Source organism: Pleurodeles waltl, chromosome 6 (genome assembly GCF_031143425.1).
Source record: "Pleurodeles waltl isolate 20211129_DDA chromosome 6, aPleWal1.hap1.20221129, whole genome shotgun sequence".
In the NCBI taxonomy this organism is placed as follows: Eukaryota; Metazoa; Chordata; class Amphibia; order Caudata; family Salamandridae; genus Pleurodeles; species Pleurodeles waltl.
In genome coordinates, this window is record NC_090445.1 from 862,066,503 (window position 1) to 862,080,458 (window position 13,956).

The window sequence follows — 13,956 nt, forward strand, 5'->3', positions numbered from 1 at the left end:
TGGTTCTTAAAATAAACTAAGAAAAGATATTTTTCTATATAAAAACCTATTGGCTGGATTTGTCTCTGAGTGTGTGTACCTCATTTATTGTCTATGTGTATGTACAACAAATGCTTAACACTACTCCTTGGATAAGCCTACTGCTCGACCACACTACCACAAAATAGAGCATTAGTATTATCTATTTTTTGCCACTATCTTACCTCTAAGGGGAACCCTTGGACTCTGTGCATACTATTCCTTACTTTGAAATAGTGCATACAGAGCCAACTTCCTACAAACAGTCTCTGAACTATTTGAACCCTGGGGTTTTAGGGGATGATAGTTCCATTGTACACTGGATACATTTTGTTTGTAAAGTCTAGTCAAAGGACAGGGAGAAGCTCCAGATCAGTGTCTGAAAGGACGGGTGGAAAGGAACCTATCTCAGCATACAAAGGTGGTGCTTATATGTGGCTCCACTTGTCATTTCTGGAACAAAATGTCGTCCACGCAAAGCCACAGGACGCCAACTGTCATTGCGCAGGAGAATAGAGATAAACATTTCCAGACCAGGTCTGATGCCGAGGAATTAGTCACAAGTTGAGGAATCCATTTATAAGTATCCATCCAGGACCTTTATATAGGATGCCTGCACCGATTGCTAGCCAAAAGTGCAAGTGAATAAGAGCACCTGACTTCAGAAACTCAACAAACCAACACATTGGGTGGTTTTCCAAAAATAGTCACCATGGTCATAATCATTATGTGGTTGCATTCAACCACTTTACTTACACTAAGCCCAAACTATGAACGAGTGTATGACATTTTATATTTTAAAAATCTAACATAAGTTGGAATAAAGAAAATAAAATATCAACCTATTCAAACTATGTCATTAGCAGGTGGACTTCTCACACAAGCTGAAAATAACAATTTGTAAACTGCTTACTTACAGGATTTGGTCATTTAATAGTCAACATCTGAACATGATTTTACATTAGTCAGACAGTACAATACTAAAGTACGGACCAAACAATCAAAATTATCATTCACCTGATCGATTTGAGGGTACATTCATGTTTGGCCAAGAATAGAAAACAAAGAATATACCTTAACGAAATAAGGACATGACGTGGAAAGTGGCCTTTATTCAAGAACGTAAAGGACACAGTGAACTAATAAATAACCCCATTTCATAGCACTAGAACTGTTCCTTCGCCATAATTGTTCATTAAATTATCTTGTCTGATATATTTTTCAACAATTTACAGGTCGTCCTGCCTTTATCTTTTTGTGGTGCATTTCACTGAGGTTTAATTTGCTGTCAGACAGACTCAAACCACTCTTTCACAAATGTGATTATTCCCAAACCTTCTTTTACATAAAGGGATAGCCTGCTTAAAGGAGTAGGTGTGATTTTACCCAACACTAAGAATGCAACAATCCCCATCTTTCCTGGTACAGACTCAGGCACATTCTCTGAATATGTTGGCTCAATGCATTCTTCAGTTTAAAAAGAATACAGTTTTTTAAGGAGTTTCAACAAGACTTCCTCTACCTCGAACACAGAACTAAGGCGGAGTTGCAACATCATTGACAAAGTGTATACTTTAGGAACCAAGAAAGCCATTAAACACGTCAATGTCTACAGTTAAATGTGCAAATTACTGACCGCAAAGCAGTTTTTCACAGTAGTTATGTCAGTATCCAAGGCTCTGCATTTCATTGCACTTTTATATTGTCCATTGATACAGAGCTCCTTATCCCAGTAACCTGCTAGTGCTATATTTTATAGTCTGGTATAACTCCCATCATGAACAGGAAAGGGCTCTTCCATTAATAAAGAATTAATTACTTATTATTATCAAGGTCAGAAACCGATACAACAGGAACAACTACATTGTATTAATGGCTATCCTTGCTAACAGTACAGTGTTATCACATAAAACCCAAATGAGCAGTCCAGTTCATAACCCACAGAGACAACTTCTCGTAAAAGATGTGGGAATGGGTACACGCCCTATTAAAACTAGAGTCAATATAACAGAACACATACTTCTAGAAAAAATAAATGTTATACCTAGGCTTCTGCTAAGCTTACATTTAAATTCATCCTTCAGCTGCCAAGTGACAGCTACAAGATCACAAGGTTTTTGTCTTAGTCCTCCATACGTTTTTTTTTTTTTTTTTTTTTTTAAACAAACATGGATACATTCTATGTTTGCTTATTGATTACTCACATTTTATATTTGTGTCCGAGGGTTGTCTTTGATGAAAAGTTGCAATTGCATACTTTTTTTTTTTTACTAACTCATCGAAACACAAATACTTAGAGCCAAGTTCCTAAACAAAACCTTCAGCACAACTGTCTTGCTTTGCAATTGCCACATCTTTTTACACGTTTCAGAACTAAATTGTAGTATGTGTGTCTGTGTTAATGCTTCAAACATTGCAGGGGATCCCCACATTTCTAAAATCGTAGTCCAATTTATCACCACTATACCCAAGAGCACCTTAATGTTTCCCTTGCAGTCACCGATTCCTTTTCTGTAAGATTTCTGAAACCTGATAGCACAGATAACGTCACCAAGAGTGACACGCTTTCTGTGGCAAATAAAAAACAAGATTACTTGTCTCCATGTGGTTATGTTCTATGTTATGGTATGTTGACTTGTACAGTGCATGTAAGGAAATGCCTCCTTGGCATGGTTACCCCCTGACTTTTTGCCTTTGCTGATGCTAAGTTTTGATTTGAAAGTGTGCTGAGGCCTGCTAACCAGGCCCCAGCACCAGTGTTCTTTCCCTAACCTGTACTTTTGTTTTCACAGTTGGCACACCCTGGCATCCAGGTAAGTCCCTTGTAACTGGTACCCAGGGCCCTGATGCCAGGGAAGGCCTTTAAGGGCTGCAGCATATCTTATGCCACCCTGGGGACCCCTCACTCAGCACAGACACACTGCTTGCCAGCTTGTGTGTGCTAGTGGGGATAAAAAGACTAAGTCGACATGGCACTCCCCTATGCAGTATAGATAAGTCACCCCTCTAGCAGGCCTTACAGCCCTAAGGCAGGGAGCACTATACTATAGGTGAGGGCACCAGTGCATGAGCACTGTGCCCCTACAGTGTCTAAGCAAAACCTTAGACATTGTAAGTGCAGGGTAGCCATAAGAGTATATGGTCTGGGAGTCTGTCATGCACGAACTCCACAGCACCATAATGGCAACACTGAAAACTGTGAAGTTTGGTATCAAACTTCTCAGCACAATAAATGCACACTGATGCCAGTGTACATTTTATTGTAACATACACCCCAGAGGGCACCTTAGAGGTGCCCCCTGAAACCTTAACCGACTATCCGTGTACACTGACTAGTTCTAGCAGCCTGCCACACACCAGACATGTTGCTGGCCACATGGGGAGAGTGCCTTTGTCACTCTGTGGCTAGTAACAAAGCCTGTACTGGGTGGAGGTGCTTCACACCTCCCCCTGCAGGAACTGTAACACCTGGCGGTGAGCCTCAAAGGCTCACCCCCTTTGTTACAGCACCACAGGGCACTCCAGCTAGTGGAGTTGCCCGCCCCCTCCGGCCACGGCCCCACTTTTGGCGGCAAGGCCGGAGAAGATAATGAGAAGAACAAGGAGCAGTCACTGGCCAGTCAGGACAGCCCCTAAGGCAACCTGAGCTGAGGTGACTCTGACTTTTAGAAATCCTCCATCTTGCAGATGGAGGATTCCCCCAATAGGGATAGGAATGTGCCCCCCTCCCCTTGGGAGGAGGCACAAAGAGGGTGTACCCACCCTCAGGGCTAGTAGCCATTGGCTACTAACCCCCCAGACCTAAACACACCCCTAAATTCTGTATTTAGGGGCTCCCCAGAACCTAGGAACTCAGATTCCTGCAACCTAAGAAGAAGAGGACTGCTAAGCTGAAAAACCCTGCAGAGAAGACGGAGACAGCAACTGCTTTGGACCCAGCTCTACCGGCCTGTCTCCCCCCCCTTCTAAAGACACTGCTCCAGCGACACTTTCCCCAGGGACCAGCGACCTCTGAATCCTCAGAGGTCTGCCCTGCTCTAGAAGGGCCAAGAACTCCCGAGGACAGCGGCTCTGTTCATCCAAGACTGCAACTTTGTAACAAAGGAGCAACTTTAAAACACCCTGCGTTTCCCGCCGGAAGCGTGAGACTTGCTACTCTGCACCCGACACCCCCGGCTCGACTTGTGGAGAACAAACACTTCAGGGAGGACTCCCCGGCGACTGCGAGACCGTGAGTAGTCAGAGTTGCCCCCACAGCGACGCCTGCAGAGGGAATCCCGAGGCACCCCCTGACCGCGACTGCCTGCTCCTCAGATCCCGATGCCTGGTAAAGACTCTGCACTCGCAGCCCCCAGGACCTGAAAGATCCGAACTCCAGTGCAGGAGTGACCCCCAGGAGGCCCTCTCCCTTGCCCAGGTGGTGGCTACCCCGAGGAGCCCCCCCTTGCCTGCATCGCTGAAGAGACCCCTTGGTCTCACATTGAAACCTATTGAAAACCCGACGCGTGTTTGCACACTGCCCCCGGCCGCCCCCGCGCTGCTGAGGGTGTACTTTGTGTGCTGACTTGTGTCCCCCCCGGTGCCCTACAAAACCCTCCTGGTCTGCCCTCCGAAGACGCGTGTACTTACCTGCTGGCAGACTGGAACCGGGGCACCCCCTTCTCCATTGAAGCCTATGCGTTTTGGGCACCACTTTGACCTCTGCACCTGACCGGCCCTGAGCTGCTGGTGTGGTAACTTTGGGGTAGCTCTGAACCCCCAACGGTGGGCTACCTTGGACCCAAATGTGAACCCCGTAGGTGGTTTACTTACCTGCAAAAACTAACAAAAACTTACCTCCCCCAGGAACTGTTGAAAATTGCAGTGTCTAGTTTTAAAATAGCTATATGTGATTTAGGTGAAAACTGTATATGCTATTTTGCTAATTCAAAGTTCCTAAAGTACCTACCTGCAATACCTTTCATTTGAAGTATTACATGTAAATCTTGAACCTGTGGTTCTTAAAATAAACTAAGAAAAGATATTTTTCTATACAAAAACCTATTGGCCTGGAATTGTCTCCGTGTGTGTGTTCCTCATTTATTGCCTGTGTGTGTACAACAAATGCTTAACACTTCTCCTTTGATAAGCCTACTGCTCGACCACACTACCACAAAATAGAGCATTAGAATTATCTCTTTTTTGCCACTATCTTACCTCTAAGGGGAACCCTTGGACTCTGTGCATACTATTCCTTACTTTGAAATAGTGCATACAGAGCCAACTTCCTACAGTGCACTAATCCTCCGAGAGGGAATCCAGGCACTTGGGCAGGTGTTTACGTTTGTGGTCCCCAAGGTGCTTATACAAAGAGCCATGTCTTCAGCTTCTTGCGGAACTCAAGAAGTGAGAAGGAGGCTCCGATGTGATGAGGGAGGTTGTTCCATATCTTGGGTGTGATATAGGAGAATGAGCGACCTCCATTTTTGCTTTTGTGGAGGCGGGGAAATGTGTGTGACAGTGTGTGAGTGAGGCAGAGTATAGGTAACTGGTGGGATGATGAAGGTATATGCGGCTGATCAGGTATTCTGGTCCTATGTTGTATAGGGCTTGGTATGTGTGCATGAGACATTTGCATTGGCTGCAGTTGGGAATGGGGGCAGGGTTGGCGGTGGATCGCGGACTAGAGATCAAGATGGCAAATGGTCAGCTTGAGATGTAGGTGGATAAATCTCAGGGACAGTGAAATTGGAGAGGCGATAATATAGCTATTCAAGCATATGCAATTCCAATAGATGGGGGCACTTAGTCAAGTCCGATCATCTCACAAAGATATCATTCAGATAGAAGACTGGGCCTTTTCTACCATAACAAATCCCAACAAGCAGCATAGAGAAGGAGATACACAACTTATTTTTTGAGGTAGCAAATAAGCCCTTACTGGTTGAAAGTAAAGAGTGGAAACTGTGCCTCACAGGGGCTTGAGACTTCGTAACTTTCAGGAATGCCCCCCTCAATTCTGTCCAGCATTGGTGCCCCAAAGTACTGCAGTGGATTGTTCTCCTGCAACAGAATAGTCTACTGTGACAGAACAAGAAAATGTATGTCTCTAACTTACTATTACAATACACCTCACTGATTTTCCTCTCTGCGGGGTCAGGAAATGGGAGGAATAAATAGTACTGGTCACCAAAATTGCACTCTTCTACTTCAGTTAACAACAAAACGATTTCTGTTATGTTTTTCCTTACATCCCAATCACCATAATATTTTTTTTCAACAATCAACTGGACTTAGGCACAGAATAGGTAAACTCTTAAGACAAATTAGAAATGTAGGTGTTAAGGGATTCAATTGCAGTAATATACAATACAAACTATAACAGGGATGGATTTGTGGGATAAACAAATATAACATGTAGTGTGAACCACAGATTATGAATGTTAGCCTTACCCGCTTTGCAGGCGAAGATGCACTCTTAAGAGACCCTAGTAATGTTTTCTTGAGATCCTCTAAATTATTGTTAACAAATGACTTGCATGGCTCTCTCTGCCCCCCACAGATTTCCTCCAGCACACGGTATGCTTTCTTCTGTATTCCATGGTCTTTATTCTATCGAGGAGATGGCACACATGAAACAAAAGGCAATCCTTATGCTGTACATTTTGTGCAAATCATGATAAACAAGAATCTAAAATTCATCACTGCATGCACAGCCAAGACAGAATCTTGCATAATTAGCATGCACTTAAAAGCAGTTTAAGTAGCAGGTTAAACTAAATTCCAATAATAAAAGCTTTCTATTTACCAGTTCACACTTATCCTTTTAAGATGTAGACAATTTAATATAACCAAAACCAAACTTAGAGGAAGCTTGTATTTCTAGACCAAAACTGTTCACGCTTAGCCCTTCTGCTGTCCTCTATACAGTGACTTTGTGATCCAAATGCAGTCTGTGGCAGCCACGTTGTAAACCATTACCAGCCTTGTGCACTGTGGAAGCAGGAACATAAGTGCACTGCGCCCAATAGTAAGAAAATCCTTCGATTAAATCCCCTAAAATACATGACAACTAAGCAACTGAATGTATGCATTCAATAACTGAGCAGGTCTTACCTCCAAGTATGGGAGAATGATGTGATAGGTCTGAGTCATACAAGGTTCATCTGCATAGGGAGCCATGGCTACTATCAGATCAAATATGGACAACCTGGACCATTTAAAACAACAAAAAGCAGACATTTAGGGACCATCTGATGAGAAACAGACATACAGGACTATGAACTAGCAGTTATTTTAAAATTAAGTCTTACAAGGTTATAAGTAAATTAATATTCAGGGTGGGAAAGTGGAGGGAGCAAACACAGCAAACTTGGTGGGAATGAACTGGAAAGAGACTCTTCAGAGGGAAAAATTGCACTGGAGAAAATGCATTGCCAGTGTTACCAAGCCAACAGGGTTGGCCTCGATACTTTCATACAATAGATACCTTTTTTATTGAAAGCATGTGGTGCAAAAATACGAACTGAAAAGTAGAAAAACATGCAACCACCTAAACGTGGCAACGGTATCCTATTTACAGAACAGTACATGTGGTTTCTAGCAGGTAGGTATACTAGAAGAACAGATATAGAAACCTTTTTTCTTTTTAATACACATTACGGCAAAATACGATTCTCACTGGTGCAGAGAGAAACAGTACTATTGCTTCTGAATAGCTGTACCCTGAATACACAGTTTAAATACAAGAATAACAAACAAAATAACAAAGAATGGAAGAAAAAAAAACACTGGTACAGTGAAGCAGCTTTAGCAATGAAGTGCATGGCTAGAAAAAAAAAAGTCACTCTAAGTGTAGGAGAGCCAACGAAAGAAGTCGGCTGACTCACTACATCATGCTATATATTCTCGCGGCTGGGATCCATAGGTTAATGACAGCTGAAAAAAACCTGCAGATGAAGCAGGATGACTCAAAACCCTCTCTGTATCTATTTACGGATGGGATATTTTCTTATTCATAAACTGTTTCGATAACAGGACGCTGTTGTCTCTAGGACACATCCAAAAATGTAAGCATTTACTCTCAACAATGATTAGTAGATGAAACTTGGTTAAAATGATTTTGTTAAAAAAAAAAAGTCTACCTGTTTGGATAACTGAATCTGTAAAAACAACACAATTACAGACACTAGACATATGTTAATCTACCATGTACCATAGAAAATAAAGTGGTATCCATTCCAAAGGGGTGCGTGAAATTCTATTAAATCACAGACACTAGCAAAAAGATAATGCTATTCATGAGGGACAGCAGTCGAGTAATTTCGTTATTTGACTAGAAGGTGTTATTTTCTGCCCGACTGGGAATTATATTTAGTTACAGGTAAACTTATACACGTTATCTATCTTTTTCAATGTCTGAAAGGATGTGCTTAAGTTTTTCAAAACTCCATGCATGTATATGGATTAGTGACGTTATGAGAAAACTCATGATTATTCAAAACAAATACACTAACCTTTGGTACAACTCAGGCCTTCAAGCAGATGACCAACTGCTTTACAAGTTTTTCTCACCCTTCAGAACATATGTCTGAGGAATACCCCAAAAATGTGTTTTTTTTCCCAAATATCATCAGATCCAGAAATACATATATAGAAATATAAATATATCAATTAGTGACGCATTAATTTGAAGTATTTTAATAATCCTTCAGGATTCCAAATGCTCCTTAGATAGACGGTTACAGGATATGGGAAAACGTCGCCTAACACTGTGTAAAGATAATGGTGGCTATAGTTCAAGACCGGTAAGAGCAGGATGAGAACATGTGTACTCTCTCTTTTACCAGTTAATCCACACGTGATAAGTCAAATCCACTTAGAATTCCCAGAAAATTAATTTATGATGGGTAAAGTGGAGAGCATATAAAGTTGGGCACGGTCACAGCTTATGCTTTTCATAGTGATGTCTTGGTGTGTCAACCTAACTTGTTCTGATTCTTCAACCAACCGACCGACCTTCTTCAAGATAATTAACATCTATTCCCTAGACCTACAAGAAGGTGTACTTCTAGTTTGGCCAATAGGAGAGGAAAGGAATCTATAGCCATGCTTGACGCTCCATGTAGTTTGCATTTAAATGAGTAGAATGAAGGCTGCATTGATATGCCACCTGAAGAAATGAAAGCAACCGTTTATTATAAAAGATGCTGCCCCTCCCCACTACACTCATGCTTGAGTATCCTGGAGCCCTTTAAAAAGTACTATTCACTTAGTATGGGTTTTATAGTGTGTCAAAAGGCCCCAAATAATCAGTCAGGCTAGTATGACCACTTTCCAAGGTAGAGAACAGCATAGATTATTGCTTTGTTTGGTCCCATATAAACTGTAAAGATTGATTAGAGACAATTATTTAAACTTGTATAAATGTGCTTACAGCTAGTTTAAAGCTTCTAGTGTCGCTTATCCTCTCATTATAACAATAAAGGTTAAAACGTGTTAAGCGCTCATGACCAATGACGGAATATGCAGACACATCCAAGCACAACTTAAGAATGGACTGCATCTCCTTGTCGCAGTTCAATTTTGAAAAATTATGTTGTGCAAGACTATCTAATGGTGATTATGTTATGCACTGTCAGACCCCTATCAAGGGGGTCACAAGAAAGACAGGGGTTAAGGGCTCCCAATTGTGGTGGTTGGAGTAGTTTGCCACTGGTGCTCTGGGGGCCATTCGACTTTGGCTCTACATACTCAACTAAGTACAACCCTTTTCACCCTCAGAGCAGGAGACATACTTTTATATCATGCAGGGGGAATCCCTGTTACAAAAGACTGATATCAAACAGCCATTTCACCCAAGTTGTATTACAAGATGTCATGTGTAGATCAAACAAATAGGAATACCGTTGGGTTAAAGATATAAATAAAAAGTAACCGTTATGCTGCCACATTCCTTCCGTCCTCCTGACCAAACAGATGCACACCTTTGTGAAAATCCTAGTGGATGTGCTTGTTGAAGTTATTTCTAATGCAAACAACAGATCCATTTTTAAGTCTAATTTGGGATTGCAAAGTAGTCAGTGCAGTTTTTCATGCATCACTCCACTCCTCAAATTTCATTTTTACAAGAGGTGTGGACTAAATAAGTGCACAGCTCAAAAAAAGGATGCCCAGAGGCTAAAAGTTAAATGCCTGGGAAACATTAGGTGATAAAAGGGTACTGCAGATAAACGAAGTTGGGAGGAAATTCATTTTTATGGTCTCGCTTGACAGCGCAGCTGTCGCCAGACAATTAAGTGAGAATAGCATGAGAGGACCTTTGGCTCCACCCACATGCTGGGAGCCAGGAGTACATGTTTTGATTGAGTATTAGTAGTGTGCTTTCACAAAAAAGTGCATGCTCTCTGTAAGGAAATGCCTCCTTGGCATGGTTGCCCCCTGACTTTTTGCCTTTGCTGATGCTATGTTTACAATTGAAAGTGTGCTGAGGCCTACTAACCAGGCCCCAGCACCAGTGTTCTTTCCCTAACCTGTACTTTTGTATCCACAATTGGCAGACCCTGGCATCCAGATAAGTCCCTTGTAACTGGTACTTCTAGTACCAAGGGCCCTGATGCCAAGGAAGGTCTGTAAGGGCTGCAGCATGTCTTATGCCACCCTGGAGACCTCTCACTCAGCACAGACACACTGCTTGCCAGCTTGTGTGTGCTAGTGAGGACAAAACGAGTAAGTCGACATGGCACTCCCCACAGGGTGCCATGCCAGCCTCTCACTGCCTATGCAGTATAGGTAAGACACCCCTCTAGCAGGCCTTACAGCCCTAAGGCAGGGTGCACTATACCATAGGTGAGGGTACCAGTGCATGAGCATCGTACCCCTACAGTGTCTAAACAAAACCTTAGACATTGTAAGTGCAGGGTAGCCATAAGAGTATATGGTCTGGGAGTCTGTCAAACACGAACTCCACAGCACCATAATGGCTACACTGAAAACTGGGAAGTTTGGTATCAAACATCTCAGCACAATAAATGCACACTGATGCCAGTGTACATTTTATTGCAAAATACACCCCAGAGGGCACCTTAGAGGTGCCCCCTGAAACTTAACCGACTGTCTGTGTAGGCGGACTAGTTCCAGCAGCCTGCCACACCAGAGACATGTTGCTGGCCCCATGGGGAGAGTGCCTTTGTCACTCTGAGGCCAGTAACAAAGCCTGCACTGGGTGGAGATGCTAACACCTCCCCCAGGCAGGAACTGTGACACCTGGCGGTGAGCCTCAAAGGCTCACCCCTTTGTCACAGCCCAGCAGGGCACTCCAGCTTAGTGGAGTTGCCCGCCCCCTCCGGCCACGGCCCCCACTTTTGGCGGCAAGGCTGGAGGGAACAAAGAAAGCAACAAGGAGGAGTCACTGGCCAGTCAGGACAGCCCCTAAGGTGTCCTGAGCTGAGGTGACTCTAACTTTTAGAAATCCTCCATCTTGCAGATGGAGGATTCCCCCAATAGGGTTAGGATTGTGACCCCCTCCCCTTGGGAGGAGGCACAAAGAGGGTGTACCCACCCTCAGGGCTAGTAGCCATTGGCTACTAACCCCCCAGACCTAAACACGCCCTTAAATTTAGTATTTAAGGGCTACCCTGAACCCTAGAAAATTAGATTCCTGCAACTACAAGAAGAAGGACTGCCTAGCTGAAAACCCCTGCAGAGGAAGACCAGAAGACGACAACTGCCTTGGCTCCAGAAACTCACCGGCCTGTCTCCTGCCTTCCAAAGAACTCTGCTCCAGCGACGCCTTCCAAGGGACCAGCGACCTCTGAATCCTCTGAGGACTGCCCTGCTTCGAAAAAGACAAGAAACTCCCGAGGACAGCGGACCTGCTCCAAAAAGACTGCAACTTTGTTTCCAGAAGCAGCTTTAAAGAACCCTGCAACTCCCCGCAAGAAGCGTGAGACTTGCAACACTGCACCCGGCGACCCCGACTCGGCTGGTGGAGAACCAACACCTCAGGGAGGACCCCCGGACTACTCTCCGACTGTGAGTACCAAAACCTGTCCCCCCTGAGCCCCCACAGCGCCGCCTGCAGAAGGAATCCCGAGGCTTCCCCTGACCGCGACTCTCTGAAACCTAAGTCCCGACGCCTGGAAAAGACCCTGCACCCGCAGCCCCCAGGACCTGAAGGACCGGACTTTCACTGGAGAAGTGACCCCCAGGAGTCCCTCTCCCTTGCCCAAGTGGAGGTTTCCCCGAGGAAGCCCCCCCTTGCCTGCCTGCAGCGCTGAAGAGATCCGTTGATCTCTCATAGACTAACATTGTGAACCCGACGCTTGTTTCTACACTGCACCCGGCCGCCCCGCGCTGCTGAGGGTGAAATTTCGGTGTGGGCTTCTGTCCCCCCCGGTGCCCTACAAAACCCCCCTGGTCTGCCCTCCGAAGACGCGGGTACTTACCTGCAAGCAGACCGGAACCGGGGCACCCCCTTCTCTCCATTCTAGCCTATGCGTTTTGGGCACCACTTTGAACTCTGCACCTGACCGGCCCTGAGCTGCTGGTGTGGTGACTTTGGGGTTGCTCTGAACCCCCAACGGTGGGCTACCTTGGACCAAGAACTGAACCCTGTAAGTGTCTTACTTACCTGGTAAAACTAACAAAAACTTACCTCCCCCAGGAACTGTGAAAATTGCACTGTGTCCACTTTTAAAGTAGCTATTTGTGAATAACTTGAAAAGTATACATGCAATTGAAATGATTCAAAGTTCCTAATGTACTTACCTGCAATACCTTTCAAACAAGATATTACATGTTAAATTTGAACCTGTGGTTCTTAAAATAAACTAAGAAAATATATTTTTCTATAACAAAACCTATTGGCTGGATTTGTCTCTGAGTGTGTGTACCTCATTTATTGTCTATGTGTATGTACAACAAATGCTTAACACTACTCCTTGGATAAGCCTACTGCTCGACCACACTACCACAAAATAGAGCATTAGTATTATCTATTTTTACCATTATTTTACCTCTAAGGGGAACCCTTGGACTCTGTGCATGCTATTCCTTACTTTGAAATAGCACATACAGAGCCAACTTCCTACATTGGTGGATCAGCGGTGGGGTACAAGACTTTGCATTTGCTGGACTACTCAGCCAATACCTGATCACACGACAAATTCCAAAATTGTCATTAGAAATTGATTTTTGCAATTTGAAAAGTTTTCTAAATTCTTAAAAGACCTGCTAGGGCCTTGTGTTAGATCCTGTTTAGCATTTCTTTTAGAGTTTAAAAGTTTGTAAAAGTTTGAATTAGATTCTAGAACCAGTTGTAGATTCTTAAAAAGTATTCCAACTTTTAGAAGCAAAATGTCTAGCACAGATGTGACTGTGGTGGAACTCGACACCACACCTTACCTCCATCTTAAGATGAGGGAGCTAAGGTCACTCTGTAAAATAAAGAAAATAACAATGGGCCCCAAACCTACCAAAATACAGCTCCAGGAGCTTTTGGCAGAGTTTGAAAAGGCCAACCCCTCTGAGGGTGGCAACTCAGAGGAAGAGGATAGTGACTTGGAGGAAAATTCCCCCCTACCAGTCCTATCTAGGGAGAACAGGGTCTCTCAAACCCTGACTCCAAAAATAATAGTCAGAGATGCTGGTTCCCTCACAGGAGAGACCAACACCTCTGAAATCACTGAGGATAACTCCAGTGAAGAGGACATCCAGTTAGCCAGGATGGCCAAAAGATTGGCTTTGGAAAGACAGATCCTAGCCATAGAGAGGGAAAGACAAGAGATGGGCCTAGGACCCATCAATGGTGGCAGCAACATAAATAGGGTCAGAGATTCTCCTGACATGTTGAAAATCCCTAAAGGGATTGTAACTAAATATGAAGATGGTGATGACATCACCAAATGGTTCACAGCTTTTGAGAGGGCTTGTGTAACCAGAAAAGTGAACAGATCTCAC

General features: G+C 43.8%; 1 protein-coding gene across 1 annotated transcript in view; it reads right to left on the bottom strand.

The window, feature by feature from the left end:
- The window catches only part of RRP12 (ribosomal RNA processing 12 homolog), a 682,638-nt gene that overhangs the window by 292,418 nt on the left and 376,264 nt on the right, over positions 1–13,956 (bottom strand). The window contains exons 20-21 of the mRNA XM_069239610.1: positions 7,114–7,207; positions 6,451–6,609 (exon numbers count right to left, since the gene is read on the bottom strand). Coding sequence (XP_069095711.1) covers positions 6,451–6,609; positions 7,114–7,207 — 253 coding nt within the window. The remainder of the gene's footprint in view (positions 1–6,450; positions 6,610–7,113; positions 7,208–13,956) is intronic.